Genomic DNA, 20,423 nt, shown 5'->3' with positions numbered 1-20,423 from the left:
TTGTTAAGACGGTACGTTTATTTTGTGTTTTTTACCACAATAAAATATATATGTGATAAGATTGCCCCCTCAAAAAAATGTGAACAAGTTCTTCTTCTCCATCCAGTCAAGGCAGAAGAGCAAGAGCAACCCCCGGGGCAGATGAAGGGTAAGCCTTCTATTTTTAGCTGGGGAAGTGTTGCTGTGAAGGAGAGGTGGGAAGGGAGACCAGCATGCTGCCTGGACTGCAGGCTGTTCTGAGGCAGACCAGTTTTAGAAGGTTGAGGATCTGTAAAGGGATTGCAATAAAATTGTCTGTGCATCTTTTGAAAAATCTTAAACCTTGGGGTACACTGCCCCAGGCTGAAAATCACTGATCCAAGTCTCTGCAGGCTGGACTTCCTGCCTGTTTCTCTGCCTTCCCATGAGGTAGGGTCTCTCCCTGGCAGGGGCTCCCTCAGGGCAAGAGCAGTAGAGAAACAGAGAAGCTGGCATTGTCTCTCCAGCAGCTACAAGTTATGGTTTCCTTTTCCCCTCCCATTTTCACTCTGGTTGACTGAACCATCTTTTCTTTTCTTTCTCTTTGGCTGAGACAGACTCACCCTGAGCTAACATCTGTGCTAATCTTTCTCTATTTTGTATGTGGGTTGCTGCCACAACACAGCCACTGACAAGGGATGTAGGTCCAGGCCCAGGAACCAAACCTGGGCCACCCAAGTGGGGCATGCTGAACTTAACCACTAGGTCATGGGGCCGGCCCCCACAACCCTCTTTTCTTGCACTCCTTCTTTCCCACCCCACAAACTTCTCTGAGTATTAGAATAATCCATTGATGAGGACTCAGGGTCTCAGGGCTGCTCGTGACCCAAGACTGAAGGTGGTGGCCCCTCTCTCATGAAATTGCAGTGAGGACTAAATGGGACACACTCTGTGCCTGGACATAGAATATGAGTCTGAGGGCCAGCCCGGTGGCGCAGGGGTTAAGTTCACACATTCTGCTTCGGGGGCCCGGGGTTCGCCAGTTCAGATCCCGGGTGCAGACATGGCACCACTTGACAAGCCACACTGTGGCAGGCGTCCCACATATAAAGTAGAGGAAGATGGGCATGCATGTTAGCTTAGGGCAAGTCTTCCTCAGCAAAAAAAAAAAAAAAAAAGAGGAGGATTGGCAGCAGATGTTAACTCAGGGCTAATCTTCCTCAAAAAAAAAAAGAGTCTGAGTCTGGGCTGTGAGGGCCCAGAGATGGGGACATGTGGCCTTCGGCCCTTCATGGAGCAGGAGGGACGTTGCTGCTGGCCCAGGGCTGACAGCACCTGCTGGAACCCAGGAGTTGTGGCTTCTTTCTTGCTCTGCCCTTGGGGTTTCTCAGTGAGATTCCCATTTGCCTCCGGGCCCAGGGTAAAGACCACCAATGCATGAGAGGTTCCAAGGAGTGGAAAGGTTTTAATGAGCATCACGAAAGGACCCAGTGAGAGGGATACAGACTCCAAATCCAGCCTTTATAGCCATTGTTTCAGTGGCTAAGCAGGAGGGAGGGGCTCAACCCTGCTTAGCTGTTCCCAGACCTAGAGGTAGCTGGAGAGGAGACCCTGGAAGTGTTCTCTACCCAACAGAGGGGCTAAGGGAAAGGGGAGAGGTCTCTGCTGCTGCCAGGAGCAGGGAGACCTCAATCAGCAAGCTGATCTCCAGAGGTCAGCAGAGACCCAGAAGCAGGCAGGAACATCAGACATTGGAAGGATAGATGGACTGAATAGGTGAGAAAACTCTCAGGGATCCCCAAACAGCATTGAGATCTCACAGAGGGGCCCCCCGGGGCCTGCTGGCTCCAAGGACTGAGACCCTTAAGGAGGTCCCCCCAGACTGAGACACTCACAAAGGGGCCCCGACATCCCCCCTTCCCTGTTCAGCAAGGGTCAGGAGAAGTTCTGCCGGGAGAAGTGAGGACAGAGGCCTGGGTGGGCGGGAGGCTGAGGAGGGAGCCTGGAAAGAACATCAGGGGCGGGGTATTGGGGCAGTGCCCTGAAGGGACAGAGGGAGGGGTCCTCTAGCTGCTGCTCTGTTGCTCCTGCTGGCGGATAAGGTTGGCAATGGGACTAGTGATACCACCTATCAAGGTCCAGTACTCGTCAAAGCTGATGCGCCCGTCGTGGTTGGCGTCCAGGTTCTGGATGAGCTTGTCAGCAGCCTTTCGGTTTCCTGTGTCCTAGGGAGGAACCAGGATCAGTAATGCTGAGGGTGATAGCCCCAAACATCCATCAGGCAGGACCCTAGACGGAGTCTCAGGATCTGGCCTGGGCAGCTGCTGCCCTTGGAAAATGGGAACACAGCCCTCACTGGCTCAGGCCCAGGTACCCCGAGAGGACAGAGGACTGGGTGAGGTTGAGACCCCGGTTTGGGGGGATAACTCTGAAAGTACAGCAGCTACACTGGGGAAGGATACCCTGAGAGGATAAAGGCTTCGGGGGCTTGGGGAGAAGCCAAGCCCTTGGGTGAGGGGAACTTACGGTCAGCATATGATTGAGCTCTTTCTGAAGCATCTTCCGGAAGCTGCTCTTGCTGATCTTGTTCTTGACCAGGCTGTGCTTGGACACGTATTTGTAGAAGTTTTCCACCAGCACGACAACCGCCTTCTCCAGCTCCGTGTAGCTGTCCGCCATCTTACTGCCTCACTCCTCGTGGGGCCTGGGCACCATGAGAAGGGAATATAAGAGACCCCGTGAGCCAAACCTCCTCCTGTCTCTCTGCCCTTGTCCTCCTCCCCCATGCCTCCTCCCCCTGCGCCGTTGGTGGTCAGGCTGGCTGGTCCTCAGGAGGAGGGAGGAGGCAGGAGGCAGGGAAAGGGGGTTACAGAGAGGGTGTGGGGGTGGGCCTGGAATGACAACTATGTGGCTCCTCTAATCCAGGTGTTCCCCAGCTCAACTGCTTCAACAGGTTCTTTAGGCCCTTCCCCAGCCCCAGGCACTGGGCTTGTCAGAGCCCCAGTGAGAGCAAGAGGCTCCCGTGGGAAGAGGAGCAAAGTAAGCGACCATCCCTCTGCCCTCTCCACGTCTGGCCCACGCAGGACACCTACCCTGGGGCCAAGCATAGCTAGGAGCTGCCAGGATGAGCCAAGGGGCCTGGGGGGACAGGAGCCATCGTCCACCACCCCCACAACTGTCTGAGACCCCAGCCCCGGGCAGCAAAGCAGGAGGTAGGAACCTAGGCCCTCCCCAATCCCTTCAGCCAGGTTCCTGGACAGGGAGCCCAGGGTCTCAGGCTGCCCGTCTCTGGGAAAGGACAATGTCCTGATCCACCAAGTCAGACTTTGTACAGGCCCCCAGCCACGCCCTGCTGGCCTATCCTCCCTCACACCTACTCCGAAATGTACAGCAGGACTCAAAGACCCCCCACTCCATTACCTAAGGAGGAGCCAGGCCCTCTTCTGCCCCAGATGGAGATGGAGCCGCAGCAGCCAGAGGCCACACACGTCACCCCCTGGCCCCAGGACAAAAGGCACTCACATCCCGAGCGGATACAGCCTACTGAATAACAGGATATGAAGGGAGCAGGCGGGTCTACTCTGTGAGTCGCCGCCCATGCCCAGAGCCCCCCCAAGTGAACCCTGGCAAATGAGCCTCCCCTCCCGCCCCCAAGCCCAGGAATGAGCTGCAGCTGCCCTGTCCGTTGGGTCCTGGCAAGGGAAGGTGGACACAGCCACCCTCAGAGCCTGGGCATCCCACTGTCTGATTTGGAAGGGAGATCTGCTTTGCCAGGCCCCACCGCAGCCCCTGCCCCTGCCACCTGCTTTCTAATCCCCCTTGTAGCCGTCCCTCCTCCGGTGCCCACTGCTCTGCCCTCTGCACCTAGCTGAAGCACGTCCAAATCACACGTCCCACGGAAGCCTGCCCTACACCTGCCCTCTGCACTCTCCTCTGCTGGCTCCCGTGGACTCTCAGCCAGCACTGTCTGGGGCCCACAAACTGATGTGGCCCCAGTCCCTTCCTGCATCTTGTCTCCCCAACACCAGACATTCTTTGAGGCAAGGATAGGGTTTCTTACATGCAGCCATTGTATTCTCTGAACCAAACAGCAGAACTCGCAGACTTTAGGACCACTTTTTTAAAATCCTGGATATACAACCTCCCAGCATCTCTCCTCTCCCACGTTGCCGGGCCCAATCCTCACTCAAGGTGGATGTTCTATAAATATTCCACATCCTTCCAGCCCTGATACCAGGTACCCAAGGGCCCTGGCCACGCTTCTAAGATTTTTCTTTGACAAAGCTTTTTCTGAAGGAAGAACGGTTCCCAGACAGACTAAGGCAGGACGCAGGAAGGAAGGAGAGGGGTCAGGCTGGGGCATCTCTGACCAGGAATCCTGCCCTTCTCTCCTCTGCCTTGTCCATCTGACCATTCTAGTCTGTGGCCAAAAGGATGAAGTATGGAACCAGATCTGCAGGAAACCACATTCTTTTTCCATGCTCTTTATTTATTAAGTGTGTAACTGTGTGGTTCAATGTTTATATCTTTGTAAGACTTCCATACAAACACTCTAACATTCACAGATGAGGAGGAAAATAATTTTGCAATCCACGAACTGTCTGCTCTCCTGCCCTTGGGTGAGGAGTAGCCCAGGCCCATGACCAGCATGCTGGGAATTCTGAAAATTGTACCCACCTCAGCAAGAACTGTGGCAAGCCTACTCCCAGCTGGCCTTGGGAGTGGGGAGAGAGTTCAGAGAGCCCCACCCTTAACCATCCCCGACTTTGTTCCCTAAGTGAGGAATCCTGTGGGAAATAGTGAGGGAGAGGAAAGAGAAATAAGTCAGTTTTGGGGGTGGTGTGCCTCTGCCCCTCTCCTCCTTGGCCCGCTCACCCCTCCCACTACCTGTCTTCTTGGAGTCTTGTTTCTCTAACCAAGGGAGCCTCCTCCTGCCCTTCCTCCACACCAGCCTCTCCCCACCTGGCAAGACACAGGTGAGCACCCAGAAGACAGCTCACCCATCTGCTGTCAGGTACATGGTCACACCAGAGAGGTCGCTTCAGCATCTCTAGGCTTCAGTTCCCAGGCATCCCACTCGTCTGCCCCCAACCTGCTTCTAGTCAAATGGGCAACTCCAGAGATAATCATCTGGGTAAGTGCTTTTCTGAAGTTTTTCTGAAGGAAGGGTGTCAGAGTGGGATAGTCAGGTGTCATTACTCTCTTCCTTCCTCCCTCCCCTGGGGGCCAGGAGAAGGACTCTGCCACCACACACTTCCTACAGTCACCTGCTCCTCCTGCCTGCCCCATACTCCTCCCATGAGCCAGGTTGGAGGGTCCCCAGGGTGGGGGTTGGCAGGGGCGGGGGGAGGGGGTGCTTCCCATCAGCACCTGACTCAGAAGGGTAGGGCAGGAGGTAGGTCCTGCATTGACTTTGCCACAGGTAGATCGTGACTTGAGAGAGGGGGGAGGTGGACATGTACCTTGGAGCCTTCCAAAACAATGGAAATGGAGGGACCACTTGTTCTCCAAAGGGCGCTCTCCCCTGGGGCCCCCAGCCCTTCCCCAGTGTTCTCATTGTCTTCTCCTTGGCTGATTCATCGTTGAGCAACCAAGAGGCCCCTACCTCCACTCCACCCACCTCAGCCCAGCTTGCTGACTTCTCTAAAAGCCCATATTGCCCTGACACCTTGCCCTTGGGTCTTAGCCACACAAGCCCGGCCCTCCCACCCCAGGTTCTGGGCCCAACCCCTCCAAGTGCTTCCTAACCACCCTCCATCCCTTCGACTCCCCAGTCCACTTCAATGTGGAGCTCAACATCCACCACATCCTCCAAAATTCACCTTCTCTTCCCACCCCAACACACACTTTTTGAGTCTTAAATTGTTTCCAAGTGTTGGGATAGGTCCCTGGCCTCCCATGCCTCCTGGTCACCATCCTCTCTAGGGCCCAGCCCACTCTCAAGCCTAAACTAGGCATTCTCTGTGTCCCTTCCTTCCACCTCAAATTCGTTCACTCATTTCTTCATTTGCTTACTCATTCATTCACTAATTCATTTATTCATTCTCATTCATTCACCTACTCGTTCTCTCATTCATTCCTTCATCTCCTTCTTAATTCACTCCTTTGCCGCAACAGCCTTCGATCCCCAGGGGAGGAGCAATCTGCCCTGTGCCCCTAACACTTTCCTCTATCTGCAAGGCTGTTTCAGACTCACATCTCCAGCCTCAACAGCCCCGTTCTCTGCTCTCTTTTCTCAGGCTCCATTCCCAGTGCCAGAGGCTAGTATCTCGCACAAGTGTCCCTGCCTCACCCCTCCTCACCCTCACGGGACTCAAAGCATCTACTTCACACATACACATACATGGAGCAAGGAATTCTGTCATTCCTGACCCCCTCTGCTTGGGTGACCCATCTACCTGCCACCCACTTCTGCTTTCGGAGCACGTAGCCAGAGGAAAAAGCCTGCTCCTCTGAAATGTTTTCCAGACGAGTGAAGTTGGAGGAGTTTGGTGTGGACACACTGACCTGCGCTGCTGCCCTTGCCTCACCAACACCCAGACAGCTTTTTACACAGGATGGGGAAAGGCTATGCCTCACTCCCCAGCACCTCCAGGGCTCCCTCTCCCAGCACCCCTGCCCTCACCCCACCCCACAGCGCTGGGCAGCGGAATGCTCCTATAGTGCAGGTGGCTCCACCAAGCAAAGCCAGTCACGTCAGAACCTGCCTGGGTCCTGAGGTGGAGGAGAAGTTGCCCAGGTCCAGGCCCCTCTCCCAGAGCTCCCAGGCTCCCGGGAGGCCTCACCCAGGCTCCTCCCAGCTCCCATTGTCCCTCCCAAGGAACAGCTCCCAGAGCACAATGGGGCCTGCGGCCAGGGACCTGCCTGAGTCCCAAGGTGGAGAAAAGCCACCTCAGCACCTGTTTCCTCTCCTTGGGCTCTTGGACTCCCTGGGCCCCCCCTGGCTCCTCCTGGACCCCATCACCTCTCCCAGGACGCAGCTCCCAGAGCTCAGTGAGGCCTCTGGCCAGGGTCTGACCACCCCTCAACCCCCACCAACAAGCATTTGCCCTTTCTCTGTTAGGGGGTGATCAGAGCAGCTGTGGGCAAAACTCCCAAACACTCTGCCTGGTGGCCTAGACCCTGGACAGGAGCCCAGTCAGCTGCTGGGCCGGGAGGGGGTCTCCCTACCCTGTCCACTCCTCTGCAGGCCTCTCCAGCCCTCAGTCCCACCAGAACTCTCCATTCCCGTACCAGCCTTGAAAGTTAACAATTAACGAAACCTTCCTGCCCAGTCTCTGGCAGGCCCCCTTCCCTGCCCCTTTTCCTGGCCTCCCAAGCCTGTGGGGCCCCCCAGTAGCCGCGGACCTCCAAGGACTGGCCTGGGGTGCTCACCTGCCTCTCCAGTCCACCTCCTCTCCAGCAAGGCTCTGGGGCCTGGGCTCTGGCACTGCCAAGCAGCTCCCCGCTCAGCCCAGCCAGGACTCCTCCCCGCTGCACTCCCAGAGTCTGTCCCACTCCCTCCCGGCCCTGCCTGGCTGAGCTGGCTCTGTGGGGAGGTAGTGACTGAGCTCCCTCTTGACTTGGCCCTGGGGTTGGGCCCTTGTTAAAGCGATACACACCTTTTTTAACACCCCTCCACCCCAACCCCAGGGGGAGTGGTAGAAGCTGGAACTCCCCCAACCCCACCCTCCTAGCCCTGAAAGGCCTGAGCAGAACCTACAAGGTGGATAAAGGAAGGGAAAGACTGTCACCTGCCCTTCTCACCTGGGTCACTGGGAGCCCAGTTTCAGGGGACCCCAATAGACAAGTTCAGCTGGCATTCCAGGCCAGCCTGGCTGGCCACAGAAACTTCCTTGCTGTTGGGGTTTCTGGAGTAATGCCTGATTTCTGTGGGCTCAAGTCAGAAAGTAGACACCAGGGACCAGATCTGGCCCCTTGGTCTTCCATCTCCAGTTCAGCCCACCAGGAGATCCTGGCACCCATCCCTGGGGCCTCTCATGGGCAGCAGAGGACTCCTCTGGAAATGCCCCTCCATCCTCTCCCCAAGACATCCAAGGAAACTGTCCAGTTCGACATCCCTATCCGGAGGTAACAGCTGAAACCAGAGGGGACCTATTCGCCCACTCCAACAGTGGTGACTTCAGCTCACTGGACTCTCACTCCATGTCAGGCCCTCTGCTAAGTACTTGACGTGATGCGTCACATTATCCTCCTAACAATCCTGTGAGGGAAGTACTATTAATATGCCCATTCTACAGGTGAGGAGACTGATACTCTGACAGCATGCCCAAAGTTCCAAAGATAATAACTGGCAGAGCTGGGTCCAAACCCAGGCTGGGCAGCCTGTTTCTCAGTCTCACATTTCCCTGGCTACTAGTCAGCCAGGCTCCAGCACACCTGGGTTCATATCCTTTTCCCCAGGTGTGCACACACGCCCTCTTCTCCTGTCAGAGGGCCGGCTCACGGCAAAGAGAAGCCTGTCCCTCAGAGGAGACCAAGTCTCCCATCTTTTTGGCTTGGTACCATCCTCAGCCTAAATCCACAGGGAAAAATGAGTCCCCATTCACTTCCACTGCCCACCACTGCAGCCCCACGTCCCGTGCCGCCTGATGACTCTGCCATTCACCCCAACCTCCCCCCGTGGACTGATGGACCCCAGCTATGTCCAATCAAGACAACATCTTTCACTTTTTCCATTTTTTTATTAATCAAATGATACAAAACAACCATCATTCTGTAAATGCCCAAGCACCCAGCTGGTCCTCTCATTCCCAAAGTCACACCCTCCTCAGCCTCTCCCCAACCCTGCTCTCTCTCTTCCCCTGCCCTAGCCCAGGGACAGAGTCCTGGCAGGAGGCTGAGCAGAGCTGGGGGCAGGAAGGGCCAGCACTGGACAGACAGCTACGGTTTGGGTTGGGGGAGAGATTAGGAGGGGTAGCTTCTCAGAGACCCTTTTTAGTACCAAATATCCAGCCCTATTCCCAGCTTTCTTCAATCATTTCCCACAGCCCAGCTGCTCTCTGCCCTTGCCCCACTACCAAGTTACTTGGCCCTCACACCATCCTTATCCCTCCAACATCCCTCCACATCCATCCCTGGCCCCAACCCACCCCCTGAGCCTCCCTCTGGTGGAGACTCCTGGACCCATTAGCTCTATAGAGCTCCCAGGGATGAAGGGCACAGAGCCCCAGGGAGGGCCATTATAAATCTGAACCTTGCAGAGGTGAGGCAGGTGCGGGCTGGGGAACAGTGTGGTGGTACTGGAGAGAAGAGTTTTATTTCCAGGCCCACAGTCTCTAAAGTCCCCTTTCCCCCACATCCTCCCACAAATTCCAGGGGAAGGTTCTCAACTCCCCCGGACAGGGCTCTCCAGCTTCACACTCTTGGCGGCTTCTCCAATGAGTTCCCAGAAACTCCCAAACTCCAGTTTAGAGTCGTTACAGCTGCCCAAGTTGGCAATTTTCTCTTCCAGCCCACAGTTGCTCTGAGGGAAAGAAGACACCACAGCTCAGTGAGGCAGCACCTTCCAATCTTCCCACCCTACCCTGCCCAGGAGCAGGAAGCAGGACCCGAGCCTACCTGGCCCTGGCAAGGGGGAAGGGCTGGGAGTGGCTAGTGCCAGGGGCCGTGGCAGACTGTGTGGGGTCTGGAGCACTTATGTAGGAAGTCAGGGTACTGCCTGGGGTGGGGTCTACTCCCTCAGTACCGGCATAAGGTGGGGCAGCTGCTGGGTGACCAGGTCCTGCAGCTCAGAGGGCGTCAGCGTCTCCTTCCCACCCTCCACTGAGTACTGGTGGAAGTTCTTGATGAGGGTCTCAATGGCCTTCTCCACATCACTGAATTCCTGAGCATCCTGAGGGCGGGGGACATCACCCACGTCAGAGAGGCCACCCACCTTACAACACCCTGCTTCCCCAGGAGGCCAGCAAGGCAGAAGAGAGCTGGAAGGCACACAGGCTCCCGCCCACTCCAAAACCCAGCATGCAGCCCCCTTCACCCCCACTGGCCTCAACCCTGAGCCAGCCACAAGTTGGACAAGGCCTCCTCCCCACTACACCCCGGCACCCAGGCAGGGCAGGTCCCAGCAAGCGGCCAGGCATCCTCTTCCTGGGAGGGCGCCATCTGTATCACCCTGTGTGGGCACCAGAGAGGGGCCTCAGGTCTCATACACAGGGTCTCAAGTGCAAAGCAAGGCCAAGGTGAGGGGGCAGAAGTCACTGAGGGACACAGACCCTCAGGGTGAAGGAGAGGAGTACAGAAGCAGAAAGGCCAGAAATGAATGCGCCCACCTCAGCATTGGCTGACCGACACTGTCCCATGGTGCCCGTGCACTTGGTCCTTTGGTGAGCGTTTGGTGGTCCTATTGCCTGCCCCAGAGGAGCTGACGGCTCATGATCTGCTTAGAGGAGTGGGGAGGCCCAGGTAAGGGAAGAGCTCAGCATTTCTCAACTACCCCATTTGGCTCCACCCCAGACACTCTGTGCCTCACCCAGTGGGTCAGAGCCAACTCCACACAAGGCCCTGTCCCTGCCCAGGGTCCGGGAGCTAAGGTCTGGCCCCTGGGCCAACCCATTGAGAGGAATCCCTTGGGCCTCACTTTAGCTTCACTCCTTCCACCTCCTCCAACCCCCCACCTCTGTTCCTACACACACACCAGCCTCCAGAACCTGGTCCCCAGCCCTTCCCCTGGCAGACTAGAGCAGGACAGGCTAAGTGTGCCCCCTAGACAGGGACAGCCCACTGGGGTGAAAAGCCCTGGGTCTCCTTACCTGCTGGCAGCCACTGAGACAAGACTGGAGGAGCCAGCTCACCTGAGCTCAGCTCTTATACCTGGGGGAAGGGAGGGGAGGCAAAGGGCTGGGCCTCATCCCTAAGCCACCCCTGCTATTGCAGCTGCCTGGGCTGTGAGCCAGCTGTGTGGGCCCCACCCTCCACTGGCCAGAGCTCCAAGAGCCGGCCCTCACCCCTGCCACGGGAGGGAATCATGGAGCGCTGGGTCTGGGACACCCCTGGCGTCAGACCAGCAGGCAGAGTGGAGGGTAGAGGGGAGGGGCGTTGTGGAGGGAGAGAAGGAGGGCTTGGAAACACTGTGGAGTCTAGCCTGGGAGGTGGGAGGGCCTCAAGGAACTATAGGGCAGGAAATTGGAAGGGCTCTGAGTCAATAACCTGGAAAGAAGGAGCAACAGAGGCTGATCCAGGCAGGGTTTGTGGCACAGAGGGAATGAGGGACGTGTGAGTTGAGAGAGGTTGTCAGGGCCCTCTGTGCTTTGGTGTGTGTTGCACACGCGTGCACACACAGATACACTCACACACTCCTCCCACCACGGCCAATTGGGACAGTGGCACTCAAGCCTGCCCAGATCCCAGATCCTAGGCTTCCCCTGTCCTGATGGCAGAGATGAATGAGGACTCCGTCAGGAGGAAGGAGCCAGAGAAGGGCAGCCTGGTAGGGGGCCAGATGGGGTGCTGTCCTGACTTCCTTTCTGCTCCCCTCAGCTCAGCGTGCACATGTGGGTTATCTCAGACCCAAATAGGTTATCTGGCAGCAAACGACTTCTCCAAACTGGTTAGGCTGCCTGCTCCTCCCTCCCTCAGAACCCCATGATTTCCCTAACCCAGTGACTGCACAGTAAACTCCTTCCCAATCCAGCACCCAGGATGACATCCCAGGGAGCCTGGACGGTAGGTAGGTCCAGGACTCGGCACAACCCAAGTGGCTCTTCTCACCTGATGGGAGGAGGAAGGGAGAAGGGCAGGGAAGTCAGTGTGGGTCAGAGAACAGTTGGGGTGGGGCCGAGAGACCAAGTTCCTGGGCTCCTTTCCTAAACTCTGAGATCAGAGCATACCTCCCAGTGCCCCTCCCTGTGTCTCCTTCCAGGGCTCCCCTGTACTTTTGGCCTTAATAGGGGGTGTCTGTTAGTGTCCCAATGCAGGGACCCTCCAAGAGTGTCTCATTCTGAGAGTTCCTCTGAGAGGTCTCAGTCTGGGGACCTTTCCGAGGGTCTCTCAGTCTGAGGGCTTCTCCAAGAGTGCCTTAGCCTGGGGTCCGCCTGGGGGTCCCTCCTAGGGTCTCTCACTAAGGGGGAGCCCTGTGGAATGTCTCCACCAAGTGGCTCCTCAAAGAGTCCCAGCCTGGGGGTCCCTCTGAGGTCTCTCAGTCTGGGGGCACTTAGATGGAAGATCTCAACCCAGAACCCTTTCTCCGTGTGTGGTGGGGCACTTGTCTCAGCCTAAATGTTCCTCTGGAATAACAGCCCCGCTTAATGGACACCTGAATGGACAGCCCATGGAAGGCCCCACCTGCTGAGCTGCCCTGCCCCTGCTCCCTCTGGTGGCCCACAGTGCAAACCACATACCCCTCAAGCCAAGAAGCACAAGGAGAGTGGCACCAGGGCACCCTAAAGTTCCGCTTCCTGCAGGACCACTGCCACCCTCCCTCCACAGCCCTCCAACCTGAACTTCCCATCCTTCTGCTTCACCCCTGCTATGGAGGAAGGGAGGAGAGGAAGGCCTGGTGTTCCCAAGCGCCCATCCAGCTAGGATCCCAGTTCATCACAGAGGCTCTGGAATTTCAAGCCAGTTCCACTTATTCTTGTCTTTTTTACTTAACCTTTCTAAAATCTGTTTCCTCATCTTTAATACAGGACTCAAAAACAGTACCTACCTCAAAGGGCTGTGAGAATTAACTAAGATAATGCAAGAAAATGTTTAGCACCCGGCCTGGCACACAGCAAGTCCTCAGCACATGTTCGCTGCCATCAGTATCACCCAATGGCACAAAACCCAGGAATACGAAAACTGAGCCAGGACCATGCCCCTGAGCCAGCCCAGGAGGCACCTGGTAGGATATGAGTCTCCTCACCTGCCCCAGAAATCTGTCTCTTTCTTCTATTCATTCATCAATGATTTATTTATCAAGCACCTATCCTGTACAAGACCTGGTGTTAGATGCTAGATGCACAATATTCAAAGACGAATAACATTCCTGGTCCTCAAGGAGCTCATAATTTTTGGACCCACCCTCAGGGCAGAGCTTTCCCACCCCCTAATCTGAAGAGAAGAAATCAGGGTGGAGTGTGAACAAGAAACATTGTATTTTCAAGGAGGAGGCTTTATTTAGGGGAAGAGGGTTGTGCCTGGCCCTGCCCTGCCCACCCCCACCCCAGTCAGCCAACTTCACTTCTTCCGGATCTCCTGGGCCTTCTCCTTCCTGATCTCTTTGGCCAGCTCCCCAATCAATCTCCAATACTCATGGAACTTGAGCTCTGAATCCTGATTCACATCCAAGCTCTTCATCTTCTCATCTAAGGAGCCCACATCCTGAGGAGACAACAAAGGGAAGGGTGGGGTTAGGAACGAAGGTTTTGGAGACAAGGAGAGAGGGAAGAATTGCCAGTCCCCTTCCTTCCGAGAGCACTAGGACCTGCCCTACACCTTCAGGAGGAGGCTGCAGCCCCAAGACCACTGCCTTAGTGCCCAACTCCAAGAGGCAGCAGCAGAGATGGGTGGGGGTCTTGACTTGTAATGTTTGCCGTGGTAAATTATGGCAGATTATGAACCACAAACATGATGTCACTGAACACAGAGCTGGGAAGAGATGCACACAATGGGCCCTCGGCTGCAACTACCAGTGGGCTCCAGCACACCACTGCGCCAGCCCTGGGATTTGCCCAAGGACCCTCGGGGAGCCCTTGTAGGGATGGACCGACTCCCACCACCCTCAGAGCCTTCTCAGGCCACCCTCCTCCTTCACAGAAAGCTGGAGAAGTCCACAGTACTTGGCTGCTCATTTGCATAACCCTAAGGTCTTCTCATTTTTCCAACTGGATCACTAGCCTGGTAGGCCAGGGGAATGGCGAAGACACAGGGTATCTGGTTTTCTAGGGGGTCCTTGACAATGTCTCTCATGACAGACCTGTGAAATCAAAGGAAACTGTAAGCTGGACCATCATGATCAAAGGATTTGTTGCCAGATAAACAATCACAACCAAAAAGTTGACTGTTGAACAATAGATGGATGTCAACCAGAGAAGGGCGCCTCAGGCAGAGCTGGAAGTTTGAATCAACATTTGGATGAAGACTTGCCAAATCTGTAGATAGGACAAAGCTAATTCACAGAAGACCTAAACAAGACTTTTTTAAAAGCCGCAATTATGCTTAATTGTAAAATACTATAAGCATTGTCAGTGGAAGGCAAAGATGCCCAGTGTAACATCATATTGGCAGGGGAAAAAACATGCAATTAGTCAAGAGAAAGAAATAAAAGGTATAAGTATTAGGAAAGAAGAGGCAAATGCACTTCTTATTATATTAGCAAGTATATAATTGAATACCTAGGGAAAAAAAAAAGAATGATAATGGCTAACATTTCAACAAGAGTAAGCACTTAATAGCGCTGACTGTTCCAAGTATTATGCTAAACACATTATAGCTCTACTTCATTTAATCTTTACAATCTCCTAGAAGGAAAGGCTCCATGGGCACAGGGCGCTTGTCCACTGTGTTCACCACTGTGATCCCAGTGCCTGGGAGAATGTCCAGCGCACGGCAGGTGCTTGTCCACCACTGTATTCCAAAGCCCAGGATGGCATCAGGACGGGACACAGTGGGTGCTCAATAAAGACTGATTAAATAAACGCAAGACCAATCCAATAAGGAAGGTATTATCCTGGGTCCATTTCACATACGAGAAATTAAGGCTCTGAAAGACTGCATGGCTAAGCAAGGACGACCAGCTTGAACCTGCATTTGAACCCAGATTATCTGACTCAGTTTGTGCTCTTATCCACTCTTCTGTCGCAAAAAGACCATCAGAAATGATAAAGTGTCTGGTTACAATATTAACACGTAAAAACCAATACCCTTTAGGTATATGAATGTTAACCAGTCAGAAATATAATAGGAAAGATCCCACTTAAGATCATAAAAAATAAATAAATAAAGCACTTAGACATAAATATGGAACTCTACTAAGCTTTTGAGAAGAAAACTGAACTGAAGGATACAAAAGAAAACTTGAATAAACAGAAAAACATACCATTTTTTAGAGACAAAGAATCAATAGCATAAAGATATGTTTTCCCTAAAATATCATTTTTATATGATCCCAATTAAAATATCTACAGAATTCCTAACATGATTAAATGTTATTAAAATTCTTCTTGAAAAATAAACATGTGAGATCCACCAGTGAAATTCTGAAAAATAAGAATAATGAGAGAACCAACCCTATAGGTTATGAAAGCATATTACAAAACTATAGTAATCAAATGAGATTACTAAATAAATAATAAACAGATGAATGATACAGCAGAAAGAGATCACAAATATACATAGGAACTGACTAAATAATAAAGGTAGTATTTCACATCAATAGGAAAATTTTAATAATAAAATAAAGTCTGGGGTTTTTCTTAATATGTTAAATTGGGGAAGACCCTTCTAAGCACAGCATAAAATACAGAAGCCATTCAGGAAAAGTTAAGCTGATTTGACTACATAAAATTTTTTATATTCTCTTTGGCATAAAACTACCAAAAACAAAGTCAAAAGACAAAGGGCAAATTAGGAGAAAATATTTGCAACACACATAATAGACAAAGGCTAATTTCTTTATTCTAGGAAGAGCTACAATAAATCAGTATGGAAAAGAAAAACTCTTTGATAAAAGAAATAAACAAGCAGTTCACAGAAAAAGCAGTATATATGTCCATCAAAAATATTTTTTAATATTCCATTTCACTCAGAAGTAAAGAAGTGTAAATCAGAACAAGATACCATTTTCACATACTAGATTGGCAAAAATTAAAAGCTTGGTAAGAACAAGTTTGGGCAAGGACATGAGAAACAGGCATTGGCATGCACTTGGTGGCCATGAAAACTGGTACAACCTTGTTGGGAGGCAAATTGGTAATATCCGTAAAAATTAAGAATAAACATGTCTTTTGACCTAAGATTTCTACTGCCAGACATTTACCTTATGTTGGTATTTTCCCTTAAGTATTTAAAGATGTATAAACAAGGATGTTTACTACAGAAAAAGATGGACACAAGAGAAATGTCTATCGAGAGAGGATTGGCTACATAATTTGTGTTAACATATGTAATGGAATATAGTGCACCATTTTTTTTAATGGGAAAATAGCCAGTCTATATGCACTGTTACATTGTTAAAAAGCTATTTGTAGCACAGTAGGTAAGATGCATTTATTTACTCACTCAACAATTTTTACTTTTTTTTTTTCCACTTTTTTACTATCTACTCACTCACTCACATTTTATTGAGCACCTACTAGGGGACAGACACTGTTCTAAGTGCTGGAGATAAAACAGTTAGCAGGGGTGCCAGCCCCGTGGCTGAGCAGTTAAGCTTGCACACTCCAATTCTACCGCCCAGGGTTTCGCCAGTTCAAATCCTGGGTGCGGACATGGCACCACTCATCAGGCCATGCTGAGACGGCATCCCACATACCACAACTAGAAGGACCCACAACTAAAAACACACAACTATGTACCAGGGGGCTTTGGGGAGAAAAAGGAAAAATAAAATCTTTTTTTTTTTTTTGAGGAAGATTAGCCCTGAGCTAACTACTGCCTGTCCTCCTCTTTTTGCTGAGGAATCCTGGCCCTGAGCTAACATTCGTGCCCATCTTCTTCTTCGTGCCCATCTTCCTCTACGTTATACGTGGGACGCCTGCTGCAGCATGGCTTGCCATGCGGTGCCATGTACTGTACCCAGGATTCTAACCAGCGAACCGAGGGCCGCCGAAGCGGAATGTGCAAACTTAACAACTGCGCCACCGGGCCGGCCCCTAAAATCTCAAAAAAAAGCAGTGAGCAGGTTCCTTTTCCCATGGGACGTACATTGTTGGTAACATGTAAGTATGTAATGGAGGTCAAGGTGTGATGGAAGTGTTACAAAAGAAAATAAAGTGGCGTAAAGGACTACAACACAAGGGAGGTGATCTTTGTATTCAGTGGTGAAGGAAGGCCACGCTAAGGATTTGCCATTTGAGCAGACACACGAGTTACATGAAGAAAAGGCCTAGCAAACACGGGGGGAGGAGCGTTCTGGACCAGGGGAGGGACAGTGGAGACAGGAAGTATAAACAACTCTCATTGCTTTTGAGGAGTTTTGCTATAAAGGGGAGCTGACACAGAAGGCATAGCTGGAGGGAGTTACAGGGTCAAGGGAGGTTTTCTTTTCTTTTTTTTTTTTTTTAAGATGAAAGACATGACAGCATATTTGTAAACTGATCAGAACAATCTAACAGAGAGGAATAATCTGACGATGCAAGAGAGAGGGAGAAGAGTAAAATCTTCAAGTAGATGAGAAGAGATGGGATCCAGAGCACCAGAGGCGGTGCTGGCCTTAGGAGCAGAGACAGATCATTCACTGTAGCTGGAAGGAAGGCAGGCAGGGTGGGTTTGGGGGAGGGAGCATACAAAAGTTTCCCGATTGCTCTTATTTTCTCAGTGAGAAGATTTCTCAGTGAGAGGGAGAATGTGGAAAGAGGGACTGGAGTTTGAGGAGAAAAGAAAAGTTGTGAAATCATCTGAAAGAGCTGGCAACCGAATCAACTAGGGAAATGTGGTAGAAGTGCCAGGCATTGCCAAGGGTCCCGCTGGGGGTTGTGGTTATAGATTTAAAGTGAGACAAGCCAATGTGGCGGTGCAATTTTCTCCAGCCAGGTTCAGCTATATGAGTGCAGACACAGAAGGGTGGATTTAACCAGCAAGCTCGTGGGAGTGAAATGCTGGATTTAACCTGGGTTGGGATTTCGTCTAATAAAAAGGACACAGAGAAACAGAATCAAGGCAGTTGGGGGAGTGACTGTAACTATGAGCCTTAGAACCCAGCTGAGTAAGAAGGGAAATGAGGACACGAGGGATGATGATGGAAGACAAAAAAGCAGTCAAGAGACTGAATGTCCCAATGGAGTCAAGGAAACGCTGGAGTGGAGGAACCAGATAGAGGAATAGAACTGGAATGACAGAAGGTAGCAGACAGAGACAAGGAAGCTAGAAATTGAGAATTTGAGGTGGCGTGTTATTTTGGTAATGACAAGATCTGAAGCATTAAGAGAAGAGTGGGAGGCCGAGATGCAGGCAGACAGAATCTTTGGAAGGGAGGAGTTCAAGAAATTGAAAGGCCGGCTGTTGCATGAGTTGTCTATGTGGATACCAAGGATAACAACAGTAGCAGTGATGAGAAGAAAAACAGTAAGTCAGGAGTTGAAAAGCTATAAGGAAGGCAACAAGAAGGGTGCCAGGTGGGAGTGGAGCTTCCGAGGAGCTGGGCATCTTAGGAAGAAGAAACTAAGATCTGGAAGCAGCAATGAAAAGCAAAGAGGTCACTTCCCGAATTTCCAAGCCCAGAGGGAGTTGGATTTGGAAGAAAAACAAGTTACTATTTGATGAGGCTGCAGGGAATGCTGTACCTGCAGGGGAGAGTCTGAAGTTTCCAGTGAGAAGAGGAAGGCGAAAGTCTGAGAAGTCTAAGGATGTAGAAGATTTTTCAGATGACAGCCTATGAGCTTCAGAGATTCGTTTGTGTTTTTTTAAAATCCATATTCACACGTTTTTATGTGCCTGTGAATTTTCAGAAAAGATATAAAAGAAACTGTTAACAGCCTGGGGTGATGTGCCCACCCAGAGTGGATGAAATTTAAATCCCTGCTCCATCCTGTGAGTAGGAGAAAAGGAATGACCTTGTCAGGTGCATTATTGAGGGGATTCCCAGAGGGGGTGGGAAGTAATCACAGATTACATACAGCTCCCTCCTAGCCTGAGATGCTAGACTCCATGAATTTGGCTGTGTTTTTATTTTTGACAAACCCCTTCCCACGGCTGGGCCTTAGTTTCCATAAATGAGAAGTGAGCAGTTTGGACTGTGTTTTCTCTTGGCCTCCTTCTAGCTCTGATGGTCTATGAATCTCCTGAAAGCCAGCTCTGGGTGCCATCCTGTGTTGGGGAAATGAGACCAGAGAGGCACAGAGCAGACACAAGAACGCAACAGCTTCATTTGATGGAAGCACAAAGCTCAGTAACACACTTCCACTCACAAAGACACAGTGTTACATAGTTACTTACACACACACCAGGCAAGAACATGCAGAACCATTTACACATGCAGTCACCTACATCCTTCTCCACAACACACCTGTGGTCACATTAGCGTGCCCAGCAATATCACCTCACATACACAGTGTCCCACAGCCCTGTCTCCCAAAATCTCAGGCCCAGAGATCCCCCCACCTACCTTGAGCAGATGTGGCAACTGCTGAGTGGCCAGTTCCTTAAACTCATTGACGCTGAGGCTGCCCTTCCGGCCCTCCCGTCCTGCAAAGGTGAAGAAAGTGGTGACCACTGTCTCGATGGCCGCCTCCAGCTCAGTCAGTGGCTCGGCTGCCATTAGGACTCTAGGGCTGGAGCTGATGTCTTCACAGGGCTGACCTGCAGGAGCGGGAAGGACAGAGAGGAAGAGTCAGGATAGGCCAGAGTACCCCTGCCCTGGCATTGCCACCTCAGGCCTCAGCCTGGAGGAGGCGTTATGGGGAAGGAAGGAGGGGACACGGATGGAGCTTGGGGTTAGGAAACCAGGCAACAGTACCTCAGCATAGGTGGGAGAAGGGGTACTCACTTGCAGAAACCCCTTACTCTGTAGGTCTCACAGTCTGGGGGTCCTTTGAAAGGTCTGGGTCTTAGGGATCCCTCTGTGGGGGCCTCTCAGTGGAGACGCCTCTGTCTGGGAGAAGGCCTTCAGTCTGAGGGGCCCTCTTTGGACTCCTCTCAGTCTCGTGGCCCCTCTGTGCGGTCCAGTCCCAAGGGCCCTTTCTTGGAGTCCCACCCAGCCTCAAAGGGTCATGAGGCTGTTTGTCTCCAAAGCTTGTTTGTGTAGGGACCCGGGTCTCCACCCGCCGGCACTCCGCCCGCCCACACGCGCTCCTGCCGCCCTTCCCAGCAGAGACGCCGGGGTCTGGCCACTGCCCAGCTGCGGTCAGGGGCGGCTCGGTCTGGACAGCCCCGGCCTCCGCCGCCCGCCCCCACCTCCCTCGGGGGCAGCTGCGCAGAGCGCTGAGCCCAGGACCCCGCAGGCGCTCCCCGCCCCTGTCTCCCGGCCACAGGGTCCTGCACGGGACTCGGCTGACTGCCCGCGCCCAGGGAGGGCTTGGGACCGGCACTCGCCGCCCTGGGGGAGGGGACGGCGGCAGGAAGGGCACACGCCCACACATCCCCCCCTCTTCCAGCCTCCTCCCGACTTGATCTCCCAAAGCCACTTCCTGAATCCCTGTTTGAGCGGGCTCCGGGGGAGGGACCTGGAAGCCCAGGGAGAAAAAATGCTTCGCAGCCTCCTCCAGGGCGAGGGGACGCGACTCACCCGGGCAAGGAGCAGGGGTGCCGCGAGTACCAGCCCTGGGGCTGAGCTTTATAAGCGCCCCGGGCGGGAGGCGTCAAGTTTCCGCGGCTGATTCTGAAGAAAG

General features: G+C 52.7%; 3 protein-coding genes across 7 annotated transcripts; all 3 read right to left on the bottom strand.

Moving 5' to 3' along the window:
• Window positions 1–1,403: 1,403 nt before the first annotated feature.
• S100A16 (S100 calcium binding protein A16) lies at window positions 1,404–7,569 on the bottom strand. Of its 3 annotated transcripts, XM_008543241.2 has the most exons (4): window positions 7,333–7,540; window positions 4,636–4,745; window positions 2,485–2,662; window positions 1,404–2,183 (listed from the first exon to the last, which is right to left on the bottom strand). In XM_008543241.2, the coding sequence occupies exons 3-4, from the start codon at window positions 2,635–2,637 to the stop codon at window positions 2,025–2,027; spliced, it is 312 nt and encodes a 103-aa protein (XP_008541463.1). In that variant the 5' UTR covers window positions 2,638–2,662; window positions 4,636–4,745; window positions 7,333–7,540; the 3' UTR covers window positions 1,404–2,024. The 3 variants fall into 3 exon arrangements, with proteins under 3 accessions (XP_008541463.1, XP_008541462.1, XP_008541464.1); XM_008543240.2 differs by lacking the exon at window positions 4,636–4,745 and having other exon boundaries at window positions 7,333–7,569; XM_008543242.2 differs by lacking the exons at window positions 4,636–4,745; window positions 7,333–7,540 and adding an exon at window positions 3,379–3,517.
• A 1,053-nt stretch (window positions 7,570–8,622) lies between these two features.
• On the bottom strand, window positions 8,623–10,945 carry S100A14 (S100 calcium binding protein A14). The gene is made up of 4 exons (XM_008543239.2): window positions 10,710–10,945; window positions 10,230–10,336; window positions 9,647–9,793; window positions 8,623–9,424 (listed from the first exon to the last, which is right to left on the bottom strand). The coding sequence occupies exons 2-4, from the start codon at window positions 10,257–10,259 to the stop codon at window positions 9,287–9,289; spliced, it is 315 nt and encodes a 104-aa protein (XP_008541461.1). The 5' UTR covers window positions 10,260–10,336; window positions 10,710–10,945; the 3' UTR covers window positions 8,623–9,286.
• A 2,085-nt stretch (window positions 10,946–13,030) lies between these two features.
• On the bottom strand, window positions 13,031–20,413 carry S100A13 (S100 calcium binding protein A13). Of its 3 annotated transcripts, none has more exons than XM_008543237.2 (3): window positions 20,321–20,413; window positions 19,202–19,395; window positions 13,031–13,260 (listed from the first exon to the last, which is right to left on the bottom strand). In XM_008543237.2, the coding sequence occupies exons 2-3, from the start codon at window positions 19,352–19,354 to the stop codon at window positions 13,117–13,119; spliced, it is 297 nt and encodes a 98-aa protein (XP_008541459.1). In that variant the 5' UTR covers window positions 19,355–19,395; window positions 20,321–20,413; the 3' UTR covers window positions 13,031–13,116. The 3 variants fall into 3 exon arrangements, with proteins under 3 accessions (XP_008541459.1, XP_008541460.1, XP_008541458.1); XM_008543238.2 differs by lacking the exon at window positions 20,321–20,413 and adding an exon at window positions 19,553–20,139; XM_008543236.2 differs by lacking the exon at window positions 20,321–20,413 and adding an exon at window positions 19,583–20,010.
• Between the last annotated feature and the right edge of the window lie 10 nt (window positions 20,414–20,423).

The sequence above is a fragment of the Equus przewalskii genome, unplaced genomic scaffold, assembly GCF_037783145.1.
Source record: "Equus przewalskii isolate Varuska unplaced genomic scaffold, EquPr2 ChrUn-10, whole genome shotgun sequence".
Classification (NCBI taxonomy): Eukaryota; Metazoa; Chordata; class Mammalia; order Perissodactyla; family Equidae; genus Equus; species Equus przewalskii.
Note: the sequence above shows the minus strand (reverse complement) of the source record. Positions and strands in the feature narration are given on the sequence as shown.